Below are 18102 nucleotides of genomic sequence, written 5' to 3'. Positions count from 1 at the left end.
TGTCACTCGATCCGCCCAGCTCCTACTCCTGCCTTGTAATGCCTCCGTCTCTCAATGCGTACAAGTTAACAAGCCCACCACCCAAGTGCTCATTACCAAACACCTTTCTGCCTCCCTCAGATCAATGCTCAGGGCGCGATGGAGGACCTTGATCGCATTTCGCTGATGCGAACGGTGTCGGCAGCCTCCGGGAATGCTCTGACCATGCGCTCTAGCACGGTTTCAGTCCATTCGCCCCACCCCTGCTTGCATTCGGCGCAAAGGACGACACCGCCGAAAGTATGAGCCTGTGGGGCACCATATGTCTCCCGGTAGCTGCACTTAGGGCACAACCCTTCCTCCGCCTGGTCCAGCATAGGCACGAGTCCGTTAAACAACAAAACCTTCTCGTTCGCGAGAACATGACGGTACTGCTCAAGGCTGAATCTCTCTTGCTCCTTTGTTTTCTTCTGCTCATCGATTCTGTTCCATAGCTTGAAGTTGTTCCGTGTCTGCGCGATGACGCGCTGGTCCTCAGGCCGGCCTAAAGTAAGACCCTCCTCCACGAAGCGGTATCGTCGCATGATCATGTGGATGGGGCCACCGAAGTAGCGGAGAAAGTTGATGACACACTTCATCTCGGGTTGTCTCGCCCATGCCACATCCAAAGCCCAGAGCGCCTCGCGGCACTTGTGGTAAGCCAAGACACGCTTCTCCTCCGGGACATATGCAAAGGTGCTGTTGATCTCGCCCTCGGAACGATGCTTCCAGTAGGATATGCCATCGTACATGGTATTACCGATTTCGGCCATGATGTCGAACTGGTCATCCGTGAACCAAATGTGGTCGAGATCGTTGCAGGCTAGAGCAACTCCAATAGTGAAGCGGACGAGTGCGTCGGTGTCGCGCATGCGGAAGAATTGCCAAGGTCCCTTGGATAGAGCGACACTATAACGGCTGAAAAGCATGGTGTTTGTCTGGTGTCGTGACTTTTGCGACGACATCAAGAGGAAGCAGCGGTACTCGCGGCACATCTCTTCACTGGAAACGGAAATATGTTAGCAGGGAAACTTGCAACGTCGAGGGTGCTTAATGGTGGAAACATACCCTCCTACTGTTCCTCCGCACAAGGTGTTCAGCACTCCGGTAAGACTGTAACCAACGACATTGTCGTCATTGGCAACGTCCATGAGATCACCCTTGAATTCCGCAATGATGCCCATCACGATGATGCGCATGAAGGCAACATATCGAGACCAATTCGTGTATTCAGGAATAACACAACGAGTGTATTCCCAAGCCGTTGCGTAGATCTCCTCTTTGACCCGGAATGGAAGGTCGATATCCTTCAAGTCATCCGCAATGTCGGGTGGGTAGTACCAGCGCTCATTGACAACATGGGTTTTGTTATGAGTCGCTTCATCAGAGTGTATGTTGGGTTTTTGATCATCTATGGGAAGAAGATCTTGTTTTCCTTGGGAGCGAAATCGCTGTTTTCGAATTAGCGCTGTACTTGACGTTTACTGACGTCGGATTGAGCGTACCTGGAACATCAAAACCCCTGTCCAAACGATTCCGAAGCCAATGAAATTGGCAAGAACTTTTGTCGGGAAGGCAGACATATTGTTGTGGATGGAATTTTCAATGTAGGAGTTGAGTGCTTCGAAGTGTTGTAGTGGTGTGAGGATTTAGTCACTTAGTGGCGTTCTACTCTTATATCAGAGTACACCCGGTCGAAGCTGGTATCTTCGTAGCATATGTCTTTCTTGATCCACAACTCAGTTCCGTATTCAGCGTTTCATCAATCGCCCTTCTGCAACTCATGCGCGGAGACAGAGCTGATGGTGAATAACCCGAAACCCAAACCCAACCCCGAATAAGGGCCGCGGGATATTATAACAACCTTCGACGTCATGACGTAGTATGAACCGTTGCATTCGCTTATTCCGACATCATTCGGTTCGGTACATTGTGGTCTACTAAGTTGACGACGTTTTGCTATCAATAGCACGGTTGGTATATGTGCCGTTGACGCTCCTTAATGTTCTCTGACGCACGTCGATCCACTTCAAGACCACCATAGGGAGTTTCAACAAGGAATTCCCAGATTCCGTCGCCCAAATTTATATCACTTCTCTTTTTCTCTCCCGAAAGTCCTCCGCCATAGCATCCTACTTGCGGTGATGGCCATGCTGGAACTCGCCCTCTCGGACCGCCCCTTTGCGGGGTGGTCCATTATATTGGTGGTGAGCCGGAAGTTCTCCATCACACGAAACACATACTAAATCCTACCCTAAGGTCATCACATCCGTCATAGTACAAGCCGTTTATCGCCGGTGGATGCACAGCCTGAGCAAGTATCCAGGGCCATGGATAAATAGCGTATCAAGTATTCCAAGCGCGATCGCAGCTTTCCGTGGCGTCCAACACTTGTACAACTACCAGTTACACGAGAAATACGGACCAGTCGTCCGGATCTCCCCCGAGGAACTGAGTTTCACCGAGCCAGATGCTTGGGAGCAAATTTACGGCCACCGCGTATGTTCATCCGAGAGCGCCTGCGCATCATTCGCGGAGTTAGCTAACAGCTGGTTCTTAGCGTGGCGAAGCGATGGAAAAAGCACCTCTTTTCATCGGCGTCGTGAAACCAATCGACGGCTGTGTGGGCATCGGCCTCGCAAAAGGGTCTGAGCATGCCAGGCAGCGACGCGCAATGGCAGTCGGCTTCACGAAGCCTGCGCTCATGGCGCAGCAAGAGATACTCGAGAGTCAAACTTACAAATTGGTGCACGCAATCAAGATACGAGGGAAGGACGGTAAAGCTCTGAACGTGAGTGATTGGTGTATGTCTCTCTTCTTTCCACTTTGCCGTTGGAGATCATGACGCAGACTAACGTGGTATAGTGTCATACACCACATTTGATATCATTGGCGACCTATGCTTCGGTGAATCTTTTCACTGTTTGGATGAAGGCTTTGCCACTGAATGGGCGCTGGCAACAACAAATGTTCTCATTGCCTCAACTTTGGATATGGCTGTTCGGAGAGTAACGGGAGTGGGTACATGGTTTAATCAGATGGCGCAAAACTTTATGCCGAAGGAAGCGATGAAGTGGAGGAAGATTTCCTTTATGAATACTCGCAAGAAGACCTTTGATCGTAAGTTATCAAGACATGTCTGCAGAGCCAGAGTTGGCTAACATCTTACAAGGTCTTGCTGACGAGACTTCCACTCATAAGGATGTGATTTATCACGTTCAACGCAATCAAAACGCCCGAAAGTCTCTTGCACCCACTGAGCTTTTGCTCAACATGACCCTCCTCGTCACCGCCGGCTCCGAAACCATTTCCAGCGTCCTCGTCACCTTCATGTACAACCTCTGCATCCATCGCGATGTCTATGAGCGCCTCGCTACCATGATTCGCATCACCTTTGCTGATCCAAGTGATATCACACTACAAGAATTGGAAGGCTTAGTCTACTTCGACGCATGCATCAAAGAAGCATTGCGTATCTTTCCACCGGTCAGCTCGAATCTTCCACGTGAAGTCCCGGCCAAGGGTGCACAGGTCGGTCCCCACTTCCTGCCAGGAGGTATGCTAGTCTCTGTGGCGCCCTGGGCAGCAGTACGTTCGAAAGACAACTTCCATCTGCCAAACGAATATCACCCCGAGAGATGGCTGCGCAACCACCCCGAGCACGGCTGGGACCCAGCGTTTGAAAACGACAAGCTGTCCGCATCCACACCGTTTGGGGCTGGGCCCAAACAATGCATGGGCCAAAATTTGTCGTACTACGAGATCCGATTGATCGTGGCGCATCTACTTTGGGTTTTCGACTTTGAATTGGAGACCGAGGGAGTAGAAGGTGAGAAGAATCGCTTGTGGAGCCTGGATCCTCATTTCGGGCTTCTGAGATCGTTTCAGACTCTGAACCGACCCGATTTGTACATCCGGTTCCAAGAACGGGCAGGCATCTAGTGGTACTTTGGACGGGTGAGAAATTCAGACGGTATATATCAAAAAGTTCAATCCATGTGTTGTAATGTTTTCATCTCGATAAACCTCGATATGTGCAGGTCGGTGTTTGTAGGAATGTTGCGGATGGCTGGCGATTTGAGAGCTTTGACCACTTCGGCTAGCGAAGCTCCGAGACTTGGCACGCTGCACCTCTTCATGCGAACATTCACGCAGTCACTACGCCGCCAACGCTTTTCTATGCACATCAGACCTCGAGATGTATGCCTTTCAGTGTCCTCAGCTTGACTCAGCATCTACGGCACTCTACAATGATTCCACCTTGGCCATGTGCTTTGCTTCCGTATACGCACACCACGAGCGCGGAACAAGACCAGTCGCATTCTCCCGTCAGTTGAGTGCACGGTGAAAAGAAGCCGCCTCAAGCTTACTTCTTGTTCCACTTCAAACAAAGGTCAGGATCGGTGCGCTGAACAAGAGGCTCTAAGGACGTGTTGCTGTTAGAGCTATAACGCTACGGAATAATCTATTTAGCGGAAGTCGGATCCTTCATACTGATCATGACCGTCTTCGACTGCAAGTACTCTTCCAGACCAGCCATCCCACCCTCGCGCCCGTAGCCACTCTCCTTATATCCGCCCCATGGCAACTGGCTCAAGGGCAGGACGGGGCTGTTGACTCCCACCATGCCGACATGGAGAGCGCGGGTCACACGCAAAGCACGCGGCATACTGGAGGTGAAGACAGCAGCGGCGAGCCCGTAGGAGGAATCGTTGGCAAGTGCAAGACCTTCCTCCTCTGTGGAAAAGGTCTTCACAGCCAAGACAGGCCCGAAGATCTCCTCGCGGTATGCGCGACTGTTGGTTGGCGGATCGATCAGAATCGTCGGCGGCATGAAAAGGGCGGTGGGGTGGTCAGGCACCTCGCCTGCGACTACCTCGACGCCCTCGTCACGGGCAGCATCCACGAAGGCCTGCACTCGCTGACGATGCTGCTTGTCAACCAAGGGCCCAAAGAAGGCTTCCGCCGGCGCGCCGTGGGCTGCAGCCAACTGCTTGAAAGCAGTGCTGATGCCCGCAATGAAGGCATCGGCGATGTCGCGGTGGACAAGCACTCGCGAGGCTGCGGAGCACACCTGGGCACCATTGAGGGCGAATGTCTGCGAGCAATGCGAAATGGCGGTTTCGAGGTGGGCATCGTCAAAGACCAGTGCTGCCGACTTGCCTCCCAGCTCAAGTGTGACTTGCTTCAGGTTGCTCTTTGTGGCTGCATCCTGTACTGCACGGCCGCCGCTGACGGACCCCGTATAGGAGATTTTGCGAATGCCCATGTGCGATGCGAGGAGAGCGCCCGTCGCTGGCCCGCCGGACACAAAGTTCACCACACCTGGGGGAAAGCCAGCCTCGCAGAACAGTTGTCCAAGGTACAACGCGCCCAGCGGCGACTTCTCTGACGCCTTGAACACAAACGTGTTACCTGCTGCGATAGCGGGCGCGATCTGTTGCACTCCAGTCAGCAATCGCCTGGAAGAATGAACATAGGCGGCATTCTCACCTTCAACGCCGAAAAGATGGGCGTCGCATTCCACGCTCCGATGCCTGCGCATACTCCAATTGCCTCCTGCAACACCATCTTGAAGAAGCCATCGCCATCTTCAGTGTAAGTAGTGCCACCGATTTTATCTGTCAAACCTGCGTAATACCGGAAAGCGGCCACATGGTTCCCCACCACCCTCGTCGCCAGCATCATGGGCGCTCCCATACACTGCGACTCGAGCTGGGCTATCTGTTGAGTATGCTTCTCGACCAGATCGGCGTACTTGAGCATAAGCGCACTACGCTGTACGCCTGTCATTGCCTGCCATGTTGGAAACGCCGCCTGTGCTGCCGACACAGCCAAGTCGACATCCTTTTCTAGCGCTACTTCGATCTTGTCTGAAACAAGACTTCCATCGTACGGGTTGTGCACCGTGAGCCTCTCGCTAGTATGCGATGCGACGTACTGTATTTGGTCATTAGCTTCCATACCGCGACATATCTTGTACTGTCTCCGTTCTCACCTCGTTGTTGATGAAAAGTTTCTCTTGCATCTCCATCATGTTTCAGCTGGTTATTCTTCTGGAGCAAATTTTGGAGAAATGATAGCAATTGAGCTGACAGTGGGATATATAAGATAAATGACTTTATCAAGATTAGGGGGGGTTCTTCAACTTCAACTTCTTCTTCGCTTGCCTACACCGCCCGCGACTTCGATACCAACTTGCGCTGCAGCAGGCTAGCACGAAACTGGTACAGTTGAGCTGGCGCAAAATCATCGCGTTACGGTGAGACTGTAATCACGCCGTTGTCGGGTGGTTCCCTTAATCCCATCGGGGTTTTGGGTTGCATAATTCCGGGCGATTGCCTCCAGTCTACCACCCGCATCTGGCCCGACCAGCCTCACCAACGTCAGCCGTTCGCCAACGATCGCGTCTTATCTGCCTCGCGATACTTCTGAGCCTGAAACTCTTTTCTGAGCCGGCGCAGGAACGATAACATTGATGTTGGACAAAACAAACTGAAAGCTTGTCGTAGCAAAACAGACGTCATTCGCAGTCAGAATCGCAGGCGTAATCTGTGTACATATCCTACATTTCGTGTCAAGGTTTCTACACCATTTGATACCTTCGCCATGTATACAGAACTGATCTCCACTCGATTTGCCTCGATTCCATTGTCCTTACCAGCGCTCTGTGCGACGCTGGCTGTGGTTTATGTGATCTACCTGGTGTACAAGGTCGAAGTCCACCCCCGTCTTTTCAACCCGTTTCGACATCTCCCCACAGCAAAAGTAAGATATTACCATGGAATGCTTGGTGCATAATTGACAGTGTTGATACAGGGTGGACTACCTTTCTTAGGCCATGGGCTCCTTCAATTCACCAACCCCCGTGGACAAGCCTATTTGGACATGGCAAACTCGGTACCCAACCAGGGTCTGATTCACTTCCGCGGATTTATGAATGTCAACCATGTCCTGGTAGTTAGCAACGAGGCCCTCTCTGAGGTGCTGGTTCGTCGCGCGTACTCATTCACCAAGCCAGCGGTGTCTCGACGACTGATGAGCCGAATCCTGGGGCCGTCTCTCCTCATCTTGGAAGGCGATGAGCACAAATATCTTCGTAAACGCATTCAGCCGGCATTCAACCATCGAACCGTGCAAGATCTTTGCCCCATCTTCTGGTCAAAGGCCATAGATATGGTAGAAACAATGGAACGGTCCACCGCCTCGGCTGACTCAAAGCACTCCGTAGTAGACATTCTGCCCTGGGGAAATAAAGGTACCCTTGATGCTATCGGTCTCGCTGCATTGGGCAAAGACTTCGACACACTACGTCAACCGAATGAGCTCACGGAGTTATATGAGCTGTTGACTGGCAGCAAAGAAAGCGTTCGTCACTTGTTCATAGCCAACGCCTTTTTGCCCGCCTGGGTGCTACAACTCCTCCCACGAAAGTTCAACCGCGACCTTGATGAAGCTCGCAATAAGTTGCGACAGCTTTGCTTTGCCTTTGTCGAAGAGAGAAAGAAGGAAGTTGCCGAAGGCACCGGACAAAAAGCCCTCTTACTGCAGCTCATACAAAGTGGAACGCTAACGGACGAGGAACTGGTTGGCCAGCTTCTAACAATCATCGGCGCAGGGTATGTCGTCAACGTTTATTGGTGGACAATAGGAATTCCTGCTAATAGCCACATAGATACGAGCCTACCTCAGCAACTTTTACCTGGGCTCTGTGGCTAATTGCCACCAATCCCACCTGGCAAGATCGACTCCGTACCGAAATTCGCGAACATATTCCCTACCGCTTTTTCGACAACGACGCAGAAAGGTTCAGCGACTCTGCTACCCTCGATACCCTCCCCGTCCTCAACGCCGTCGTCAACGAAACACTACGTCTCATGCCAACCTCACCCATTACCTCACGCGTCGCCGTAGAAGACACCACCATCGTTGGTACCCGCATCCCAGCCGGAACGCGTCTGTGGGTTGTTCCCGCGGCTATGAACCGCTTTGCATCGTTCTATGGAGAGACTGCAGATACTTTTGAACCGGGTCGTTGGATTGATGAAGACAGCGGTCGAGCGAACAACCATGGTAATGCACACACCAATTACGCTTTCATGACATTCTTGCATGGACCGCGCAAGTGCATTGGAGCGGGCTATGCAAAGGTCGAGTTACGGGCTTTTATCTCCGCCTTTGTGGGTAGCTATGAGTTTGAGATGGCAGATAAAACCTATGTGCCACAACCTGCTGGTATTACAGCTATCAAACCCAAGGATGGTTTGCCGTTGAAATTGAAGCGTACACAAGCGTGGTAGTCACGTTGTATCGTACTCAAGGGAGTATGATAGGGAAGAAATTAGACAGTGGAATAAATGCAGTAATTAACAACGTTGGACTCCATGCTGCTGTGACGTGCTTCTAAAGTGTCCACTATGCCGCCCAGTTGCTTTTCGATCGTTAAAGTGCGTTCGAGTCGCTACGCACAACCGTATAATCACACAATTATTTCACACGACAGTACTATGCTGACCGAGATTACTTGCAGCCTTCGCAACAGCATGCGTCACGGATTCGTAGGCCCACGCGACGTGCATCCGGTACATGCTTGAGTGCTTCGATCAAAAGGGTGAACGACGATGCATGCACTCCACCGAAATTGTCTTCGCATGAGTAAACGACGAAGCGCATCTCAAGAAAGGCAATAACAGAAAGTGCGTTGTGAACATGTTCATTCGTGACGGGGGACATAAGGAAAACGTTAGTCATATCTGCATCGCTGGAGAGAGTGAAGAAGGTGTTATCAAGAAAGGATGACGAATAGCATAAAGGTTTCGCACGCATCGGTATAGTGCAGCAGCAGGAAATCGCGTAAAGACAGGTTTTTAGTGTTGCCCTACAGCCAGATTCTCGTAGAAGCAAACTCCATGGAGATGAGGCTCCTCGGCTCAACTGGCTTATGCGGTGATGGCTCCGCCAGATCCTCCAATCAGTCCTCAGAGCCGCCTGCCCCCGAGCCTGCCGCGCCTGCCCAGGTGATAAACACGAAACGCCTCCATCTCACTTCTTCTCTGACACCTTCACCATCAACCCCTTGTCAAGGAACACGCCATAGCTGATCGTATCGCACGGCTCAAATGGACGCACAAGCTGCAAGTCGAACACGCGAAGCATCTGCCAGGATTAGCGACGGTCACACCAGCACCATCGCGCACGTTGCGAACATACCTCAAAGACCACCTTCACCATGTCCATCATAGCGATGTTCTTGCCTGCGCATACCCAGCCTCCGTAGCCAAACGACATCTCCACGTCCTGCTCCATCTGCCTGCGTCTCTCGTCGCCTACCTCCATGAAGCGTTCTGGTCGGAACACGGCCGCGTCGGCGCCGAACAGATCTGTTGACTGCAGCAGGGCTGACATGTTCATGCATACATCGGTCCCTGGGGGAAGCATCTTTCCGTGGAAGATTGGATATTCGCCTGCGGGTACTTGTTTTGGGAAGAGGCCGAGGATGGCCGGGCGCATGCGCAGGCCTTCGTAGATGACCGCCTGGAAGAAAGAGATATATGTCAGTGGGGAAGATCAACACGTTTAGGCGCGATTCCGATGAGACATACCTGCAGATACGGCAACTTCTTTCCCTGCTCCAAGGTAATGGGGTAGGACACCTTCTCCGTCCGTACCGCGTCCTGGATCTCAGCAACAAGTCGGTTATACACGGCAGGCGAGCTTATGGTGTGTATGAGAATGGAGCGCATGGCGTTGGCGGTGCTCTCGCTTCCAGCGAGCAGGAGGAAAAGACCCTCAGATTGGCACTCTTCTTCTGTGAAGCCGCGAGCCATCAAACTCGCCAGAAAGTCCTTATGATTCTTACCACCATCGGGTGCAGCAAAGCGACGGCTGACCTGATCAGCTGCGAAACTAATCGGAAGTTAGCGAGAGTGCCCAAAAGAAGAGAAAGATGTAAACAATATGATCGTCAGGCAGATGCTTACCCCATGAGCGCCCCAAAACCCTTTTTATCACTGCTCTTTGGACCGATCAATCTGAGCACGAAAGGCGAGAATGCAATCTTGCGGATCCAACGTATGTCAGCCACTGTCGACATCCTCGGCCAAAGCTCGTCTACTGTGCCCAAGAATTCGTAGTGGTCTTTTTCGTCCTCGAGGTAGCCAACCGCTTTGCCGAAACCCATCCTTGTGATGACGTCCATGGTGAAGTATTTCGTGATGGCCGCTAGATCCAGCAGAGGCTGGCCCTTTCCTGGCGAAGTCACCACATAGCGGTTTCGGAGAACGCTGATAAGCGTCTTGACCTGGTCGTCGATCAAAGCCTCGAGACCTTGAGTTTCGCGCCCGTTGTATGCGGCCATGGACCTCATTTTTGCCTTCTTATGCTCTGCCGGATCGGTAGTCGTGAACAAGTTACCATGATACGGGTTGAACCGGCCAGCTTCATACCAATCGCTGCGAGGGTAATGGTTGCGCGCCGCCGAGATGATGCGCAGGATGTTGGGGTCATCCGTGACGACTTCGTTGGGCCCGACGCGCACGAGAGGACCGTGTTTGGTGTGCAAGTCGCGGAGTACCCAGTATTGACGGCCGCTGTATGTGGTGCGTCCTATCCAGAAATAGGAGAATGGCGCGGTGAAGTGCGCGCTGGGAATGTGACGGAGGCGCCACCATGCTCGGATGAAGCTCTGCACTACCCAGAGGGCGGCGAAGGCTAGGGCGATGGCGTATATTGACTGTTTGCTGAGAGAGATGTCTGATAGCCCGTATCGAAGCTGCATCTTTTAGATCTGATCAGCCTTGTTCTTTCTCGTGGCAGCAGTGAAAGTAATTCGACATACCTTGGGTGGTTCTGCTGGCATGGCTTGTAAGCTCTAGGAATGATTCCGTGTGGTTGTCTCTACAGGCTCTTCTTCTTCCAGCGAAAGGTACAAAAGATGGTAAGGTGAGCAATTTGGTGAGGCCCAGCCTACTCCGGGTCAAAGCCACGTGCGTGTGGAGTGTACTCAAGTGATAGACGATGGAGCATTTCAATTACCCCGGAGCATTCCCTAGGTAATACGGTTCGGTGTATACCAAAATCTACGAGCATCAGCCAAAATGCCGGGGCTTTTTTTTTTCGAATGCATCCATCTTGAAGAGCATTGAAAGCCCTTTCCCACATGAAACCAAAGTTGGACGGGTCTCTGTTTGCATCATGCGAAGGCGAAGAATTAATGAGCCGGCAGCCGCTTGTAAGGCTACAAATTCCACATGTACATCCATCTACTATCTACGACATTTGCGCCTAAGCTGACCTGTCAGCTGGAAATTGCATCTATATCACCGAAGCGTTAATGTCAGGCAAATGTACCGAGTACCACATGATCGGAGGCCAATCAGAACCCGTAATGCACATATAATAAAAGCTTTGATGTTTAGGTATTTGGAAGTATCTGCTCTAAATATCATGAGGTGCTACCAGCGCAACCATTGAAATCCTCTTATCTACCTTCTCCTAGACGTGGTGCTGGCGTCTCTTGAATCGCAAGCCTTTTCTTTGTCTAAAAGGCACCTCTCATTTCCAACATTCCAAACATCTGTTGCGCTGCCGCTCCAGTCTCGGCCGCCGCCGACCGTAGTCCCCCCAAAAGCGTGCTCTTCGTCTCCATGTTGAACATTGACAACTCTCGTGATGTCTGCACAACTCGTCTGAGGCGGAGTTTGACCAATGCCTCAGAACATGACTGAGACATGTCTTTACTCAACGTCAAGCCGCTGATTGTCAGGTATGTCGTTTGGCCGTTGGGCGCGCTGACTGTTGTTGCCTCGCGCATATAGGCTTCTAGATGCTCAATGACCCAGCTCATGGCAGTGCAAAGCATCATGCTCGTGTATATTGAGCCGAGAGAGCAGTGGGCGCATCCGGTGATTGCTTCTTTGGTCTGGCTGAGCTGTTGCTCAACAGCGAAAACAACGTCTAGTGGAACTGCTGTCGCACGCCACAGACTGACAGAATACATGAGATGGCTGAGTTGAGTGGAGCATTTGCAATCCACATTCTTTGACAAGTCGAAGATGAAATTTGAAGCAGCTGGAGAGGAGGAACTGGAATCTTTGCTGAAGTCTGCTGGGGGTAAAAGAGAAGTTTGGTTGTCCTGAAAGAGGTTTCGTTGGCTCGTATGGCTCAGGGGCGGTGATGGCTCCTGTCCTGGTGCCCCAGTACCGTTACTAAGGTCGAAGTCCATACCACTGAGCATGGTCTGGCCTGACGACATATTCCACATCTGCGGCATGACGCCTGGGTGATGGCTATTCGTTGCATTGATGTCGATTCCACTCTCGCCCCACTCCCATAGCGAAAGACTCTCCATCGGTTCAAAGTCAACTCCGTCGCCACTGTGTGATAGTTCCATCGGTATGTTGGTGAACGACTCCATCAAGTCCATTCCTGGAGACCTCATAAGCATACGCCCTTCCCCTCCATCGCTTGTTTCTCTCGAGATCTGCTGGGGGGTGTTCCGTGTCGAATCGTGACGCTTCTTTGTCGAAAATAGCGAGTCCATGGAAGATGAAGAGGGTGTCAGTGGCGCTGTTCCACGCCTTTTTCGTAACCCATTGGCACTGGCATCCTGACCATACGACCCGACGTCATCTGAGACTATAGATGTTTGACGCCGCCTTCCCGGGCGGCGTGCGACGCTGTAGTTGCAGTCTTGTTGGCAGCCACGGTCTACGCAACGTTGGCAAACTGGCTTTTCGCGACTGCATTTGAGCTTCGATAGAGTACAGATATCGCAAGAGTTGCGCAGCCGGCGGGTTCCCGGACGCGTCGGATCCATGTTGGTAGCTTCGCGAAGAGAATAGAGATATGTCGGTTGTGTGCAAATTGAAAATTGACCTTGAACAGATGAACGTGAAAACCTTGGAATGAGAGTGTGGTGGTGTTGACAGTGCGATAATCTCGAGCTTATGTGATGCTATCTGATACAGATGTAGATGTTCGCTGTTGATAAATTGGCAGGGGACTACTATTAACCGGTGTCGTAATTGTACACTCCTGGGGATCCATGGTCGACCAGAAGTATGAACAAGCTTCGTACCATCGTAGGAGAATCGACAACCCAGAAATTGAGTTTTCGCATTCGGTGCGGATGCTATGACTGTGAGTGCCTTACAACGGCGGATGAGCTGTCTTCAAACGTTTACAGCGGCATTCGTTACCGACCACCAAGTTCTGGTAATAAATGTGATGCAATGTTGACGTCCCGTCTCCGCGATGGCACGCCGTGCAAGTAAAAGCCACACATCGTCGCGCGTGTTAGGTATCTACTACCCTGTCTGGACAAGCAGCGCCGTTGAGGCAGGCCTGTCTTGAGGCCTGACGGGGCCTAGAGTTTTGTGTCCTCATCTGTTATGCAGATCAAGGGCGCAGACATAGACTGTGCGCGTTGAAGTGGCTGACACAGTGACACTTCAGCCTCGCTTCTGGGAGTTTCCGTCGATCATCGCACGCCCACGGACAGTTGACTAAGGGGGAGTTGGGCTGGTGGACCTGTACGGCATACCTTATTCTGTGATTGCGTATTCCTACTTCGTACCCATCGCTGAGACAATTCCTTCTGACTTCACAGAGAAGCACTCCGATGACGTCGAAGAACCCCAGTCATAAGGTGAGGCGCCACTCCGAATGCTTGTATGAACGTTGGTGTGTGTTGACCAGGGTACTCATGACTGCGAAAGGTCGGGACACGCTGTTGCTTCGCTAGTGTCAGCCACCCGGTTCTGCACACAGCATTGAGTGAGAGTGGAGTCGGCCCGGTGCCGACAAGCCTCCCACTTCTAAGGTTGCCAACGCGCAAGCTGCTTTACGCCAACCTTTCCTTCACGCAAGGTCTTGCATGAGACACCAACCTTCTAACAAGTAATTTGATCGTGATAAGTCGCAAGTTCAATCGTCGCGGGTAGTGGTTGTGAAACGGTAGTCGGGGGCAGCCTCGGAATCGAACTTACGAACGGGTAAGGCTGGCACTCCCTTGTAATGACAACAACAGACTTCGTGCATCGCACATATCTTGGCCCTACCAGCACCACGGACGGGGGTCTGGTCACAGCTCCCTTGCCCATCTCAATTACGAGGTCGCGCATGGGTCTTGTTAGTGTCTGCTCTTAATGGCGGGTAGATGCCGAAACACTGGCGTATTTTTAGGTACTCGTTGTCTCTGCGCCTGGAAGTGTTGGGAGTAGGTATCGGTCGCGATCGAGACTGTGGTCAAAGTGAATGAACCTTATGAAGTGAAGAAATCGCTGCGCCCCTTTTCACTGTGCTCGGCGACAGACGCGGGAGTTTACAGTACTGAACCCCTTAGGCCTCAACGTGGCGCGTTCGGTGCGCGCGGCAAACTCCATGTCCTGAGTTGTGGGTCTGAGATCGGCGCTAGAGCTTAGTGTGCATGACGTCGTGGTTCAGTAGGCCGGCACCCGGTCGCCAAACAAGCCTGTACTTACGAACTTGCTCTTGCGGAAGGCTTTTATGATCTTATTCGTGAACTAAAGGTTCTTGACAGATAGACCTCTAGAGAACCACAGTGTCTTTTCATTAGTACCCAGGACTTTCTTATTCTTTTATTATACTCGTGAAGAGAACATTTACCGAAGGAAACAGTTTCGTTGTTCTGCGCTCTGCACGGTAAATTCGGTAAGAAGTGAGTTTGGGCGATCTGCTTGGAGACCTCGGGATGGCTTAGCCCATCTCCCGCAGGACCCACACCCACAACTACCGCATTGCTTTCGATAGCTCGGAACATCAGCTACGACTCCCCGCGTTGCTGCATGCCCAGGTTCTGGGCATCAACAGTCATCTGAACGCCGCTAGGTGAGGTTCACAGGCAACTGAGCCGACCTCGGGACGAACTGTATGTTTCATGAACGACCCACCGGTCTCTGATACTCCAGGGCTGTATTTATGCATGAAACCAAACAGTATTTATCCCGCGGAGGATCGGAGCAATGTAAGCTCGGAGAGAAATGAGAGAAAGATGTACAGTATAACAGCATCATGTTTGGCTAATGTATCCATGTGCACCATCCTGCAAGCACTCATCCTCTTCCTGAACGACCTTGTATCTCTTGCAACTGTGAATATGGATATCAGGGTACGGCATTCAACAACCAAGTGCATTGCTTCAAATTTGCTTACTTCATATATAGGGCCCTCTGTCAAGCGACCAGACTAGGCAGTGCATGTGTTGGAGATCCTCGACAAACACTGAATGCTTTCTCAAAGATCCAATCGGCATCGAAATACACGATCCCGCTGCAGAGTACAATACACTAGAGAAGGTTTTGGAGCTCGACCAGAAGCTATCAAATCTGTATAGTGCGATGATGGAGTGCAGCACATGTTCTTCAGACCCCATGCGCGCTATGGCTCTTTTGCAAGAGCTGGACGTTCTTTGCACACTTTACGTCGCGGCACAAGCAAAATATGCGACAACAGACAACCATATCAAGAGAGGCAACAGTGAAGGTTGTGTAGAGTTGGGCGACAGCAAGTTTCAAGTAGGCCGGTTCGTGTTGGACAGTGAGGAATCTAAGGCAATAGGCCGCATTATCGTCAAGCAGGGGTTGGATCATCTCCAGAAGAAGCTGCTGATAGTGCAAGCGGAGCAAAAGCGGGTCAACTCTGGCTCAATGAACGACGAGATCGGGGAGAAGGTGCGGGCGATACTATCGAAAGTCTGGGAGGCTTCCGCGTATGGATGTCTGTAGCCGACAATAGAGGCAATTCCCATCATCAGCGTCATGCACTTCATGAATCTAGATCTCTCAGGGCTTTGTAACGATCCATCAATCCAAAGACAAGCCACACCACGTGGGAACCAGCATGGAGCATGGAGCATGGATGAGGACGTCAGGGCTGGCAGGCGTTGGAAACGTGGTAGCCTGCAACGGTGATTGAAAGGGCATCATTGGATTATACCGAGTCTGCGAAACGGCTTTTCGGGCCTTAGCATCGGGTCGATGCGGGACATTATACGAGCCGGCATACGTCTCAAGTGATTGGTGATGCAGGTACACTTAAGTCCCCCACTCCCACATGGCTTCAAGGATACCTAGGTGAATCTACAGCACAATCAACATGACATCGACCGTTCCTCTCTACGAACTATGCGTACCCCCACTGCGGAAAGCGATGCGAAACCATTTGGTGGTTTTGAAGAAGGGTGAACAGTGGTGCGATGAGAACAGATATCCGCATTCGAAAGTCCTCAGTGCTAGACTTGCACCGGATATGCATGTACGTATCTTGCTCACTTCCATCTTCGAAGATAAGAGTAATAGCTAAAGAATCTTTCTCGCAGCCACTCGCACTCCAAATTTTCTTCCAAGTTACCACTGCAACGAAAGCGCTGGAGCGTCTTGGTGGCATGGAAGTACCCACGTTCGGGTTCGACGCGGCCTCCTTCCAAGATCTATACACACAGATTGAGCAGGCCTTGGAATACTTCGAGAAGGCGCAACCCGAGGCGTTCGCCGGGAAAGAGGACATGCCCGTCATGATCGACGTGCCTAACATGTGGCATTTCGACTTGAACGGCTTGACTTACTTGCAGGAGTTTGTTCTACCGAATTTGTAAGAAGTCATTAGCCTCTTGAGTACATGCTTGCGTTGCTAACAAACTTGATAGCTTCTTTCACAACGTGACGGCCTATGGGATCATTCGAAATGTCGGGGTACCGATAGGGAAACTACATTATCTTTCGGGTGAAGACCGACTCATCGGAGCGTGATCGTACTGCCAGCCTGATCAAGTGGAACACTGAATACATACCCTGGAGCCTACATTGACACCAGATCTTTCCAGTCGATGGTTTTCTTTTAGTATAGTCTACAGGCTATCTTGGTTGATATCTTCTACCAGGTGATGCATTAAGGCTGCACATAGACGAAGAAAATTTAGGCCAGATACAAACATGTCACATATCGTAGATGTAGAAGGCGCAATAGGCACCAACAATGGAAAGTAAGGCGCGCAGTTACCCCGCTAGTCCTCTCTCGATTACCTCCCACCTCGCAACATCACCACCCCCAAACCCAAGATGTTCGACAAACTCCGCGGAAAGTCCCCATCCGGGCATTCCAAAGGCGACTCTACAGATTCCACCAAAGACAATTCATCATTCGCACCCCCACCACCCGCCTACACAGCACCTTCCTCATCAGCATCACAACCCGCATTAAGCCACCCCGTACAGACACGCTTTGCATCGCTATCGCTCCACAAAGAAGACCGCCTCCGCTTCCTGCGCTTCCCTGAGCCCATCATCTCCAAGTGTCGCGCCACCATTCTCTCAACCCGGCCGCTAGGTATTAATAAAGAGCAGCTCTACGCAAACAGCCACGAGTTCAAACTAAACGGCTACCCATGGGGCGGCTACGGCAAAGAAGGCGTTGAAGCACGGCGTCTGATGAACGGTGTACTAGCAACGCTGCATGCATCAGGCTGGCTCTTGACACTCAACACCGACATCTCTAAATCCGCAATGGACAAAGATACCCTCCTCTTCCGGTTTCAGAACCCGATCCCTGTGCATCACGAATGGTGTGTTGTAGCCTTTAGTCGCCAGAACCGCCTTCGCTTCATCGACGCGCCTGCTTCGTTGTATGAGTCCTTCCCGGCTCGTGTAGGTGCGGATTGTATCTTGGAATCTGGGTTAAAAGAGCAAGGGGTGTGGGAGTGCAAACTCAGGGGCAATCCATGGCAGCCTAGTGGGGAGGAGACGATGCGAGTGAGGGAGTTGTTGATTGTGTTGGTCGAGTTGTTGGAGGAGGAGGGGTGGAGTGTGTATGCTAGTATTGATCAGAAGAGTAGTGGGGGGCAGGGTGTTAGTGAGACAGATACTTGGCATTGTTGTAGGGTGAAGGGGTGGGAGAAGGGTATGCCGGTTTATATGAGGTGAGGAGCATAGGTATGTGGTCAAGACCTTCCAGGTCGATGCACGGGATTTGTGCTGGTAGCATGTACTATTGAAGTCTGTATTGCTTGATGTAATGGACCTAAATACTCAAACGCCGTCTATGCAAGTTTTCAATTGGGTATACATG

The 18102-nt window shown here is 51.5% G+C and overlaps 8 protein-coding genes across 8 annotated transcripts; 5 read left to right on the top strand and 3 right to left on the bottom strand.

Moving 5' to 3' along the window:
* Nucleotides 1-128: 128 nt before the first annotated feature.
* On the bottom strand, nucleotides 129-1147 carry J4E90_008674 (uncharacterized protein; the record flags this gene model as incomplete). The annotated part of the gene is made up of 2 exons (XM_051438196.1): nucleotides 129-1020; nucleotides 1143-1147. 2 exons carry the CDS (start codon nucleotides 1145-1147, stop codon nucleotides 129-131), a joined length of 897 nt encoding a protein of 298 aa, XP_051288195.1.
* A 1864-nt stretch (nucleotides 1148-3011) lies between these two features.
* Nucleotides 3012-3960, top strand: J4E90_008673 (uncharacterized protein; the record flags this gene model as incomplete). Its single annotated transcript, XM_051438195.1, has 2 exons — nucleotides 3012-3017; nucleotides 3262-3960. The coding sequence occupies 2 exons, from the start codon at nucleotides 3012-3014 to the stop codon at nucleotides 3958-3960; spliced, it is 705 nt and encodes a 234-aa protein (XP_051288194.1).
* Nucleotides 3961-4483: 523 nt separating this feature from the next.
* On the bottom strand, nucleotides 4484-6052 carry J4E90_008672 (uncharacterized protein; the record flags this gene model as incomplete). Its single annotated transcript, XM_051438194.1, has 3 exons — nucleotides 4484-5455; nucleotides 5512-5958; nucleotides 6017-6052. The coding sequence occupies 3 exons, from the start codon at nucleotides 6050-6052 to the stop codon at nucleotides 4484-4486; spliced, it is 1455 nt and encodes a 484-aa protein (XP_051288193.1).
* Nucleotides 6053-6627: 575 nt separating this feature from the next.
* On the top strand, nucleotides 6628-8318 carry J4E90_008671 (uncharacterized protein; the record flags this gene model as incomplete). Its single annotated transcript, XM_051438193.1, has 3 exons — nucleotides 6628-6786; nucleotides 6838-7637; nucleotides 7694-8318. The coding sequence occupies 3 exons, from the start codon at nucleotides 6628-6630 to the stop codon at nucleotides 8316-8318; spliced, it is 1584 nt and encodes a 527-aa protein (XP_051288192.1).
* Nucleotides 8319-9060: 742 nt separating this feature from the next.
* On the bottom strand, nucleotides 9061-10795 carry J4E90_008670 (uncharacterized protein; the record flags this gene model as incomplete). The annotated part of the gene is made up of 4 exons (XM_051438192.1): nucleotides 9061-9174; nucleotides 9229-9552; nucleotides 9621-9924; nucleotides 9999-10795. 4 exons carry the CDS (start codon nucleotides 10793-10795, stop codon nucleotides 9061-9063), a joined length of 1539 nt encoding a protein of 512 aa, XP_051288191.1.
* Nucleotides 10796-15136: 4341 nt separating this feature from the next.
* On the top strand, nucleotides 15137-15764 carry J4E90_008669 (uncharacterized protein; the record flags this gene model as incomplete). The annotated part of the gene is made up of 2 exons (XM_051438191.1): nucleotides 15137-15148; nucleotides 15204-15764. 2 exons carry the CDS (start codon nucleotides 15137-15139, stop codon nucleotides 15762-15764), a joined length of 573 nt encoding a protein of 190 aa, XP_051288190.1.
* A 523-nt stretch (nucleotides 15765-16287) lies between these two features.
* J4E90_008668 (uncharacterized protein) lies at nucleotides 16288-16633 on the top strand (the record flags this gene model as incomplete). The annotated part of the gene is made up of 2 exons (XM_051438190.1): nucleotides 16288-16293; nucleotides 16358-16633. 2 exons carry the CDS (start codon nucleotides 16288-16290, stop codon nucleotides 16631-16633), a joined length of 282 nt encoding a protein of 93 aa, XP_051288189.1.
* Nucleotides 16634-17096: 463 nt separating this feature from the next.
* Nucleotides 17097-17957, top strand: J4E90_008667 (uncharacterized protein; the record flags this gene model as incomplete). Its single annotated transcript, XM_051438189.1, has 1 exon — nucleotides 17097-17957. One exon carries the CDS (start codon nucleotides 17097-17099, stop codon nucleotides 17955-17957), a length of 861 nt encoding a protein of 286 aa, XP_051288188.1.
* Nucleotides 17958-18102: the final 145 nt, after the last annotated feature.

This window comes from Alternaria incomplexa, assembly GCF_024043165.1.
Source record: "Alternaria incomplexa strain BMP 0042 chromosome Unknown scaffold_13, whole genome shotgun sequence".
NCBI lineage: Eukaryota > Fungi > Ascomycota > Dothideomycetes > Pleosporales > Pleosporaceae > Alternaria > Alternaria incomplexa.
This window is presented reverse-complemented; position numbering and strand designations above follow the sequence as displayed.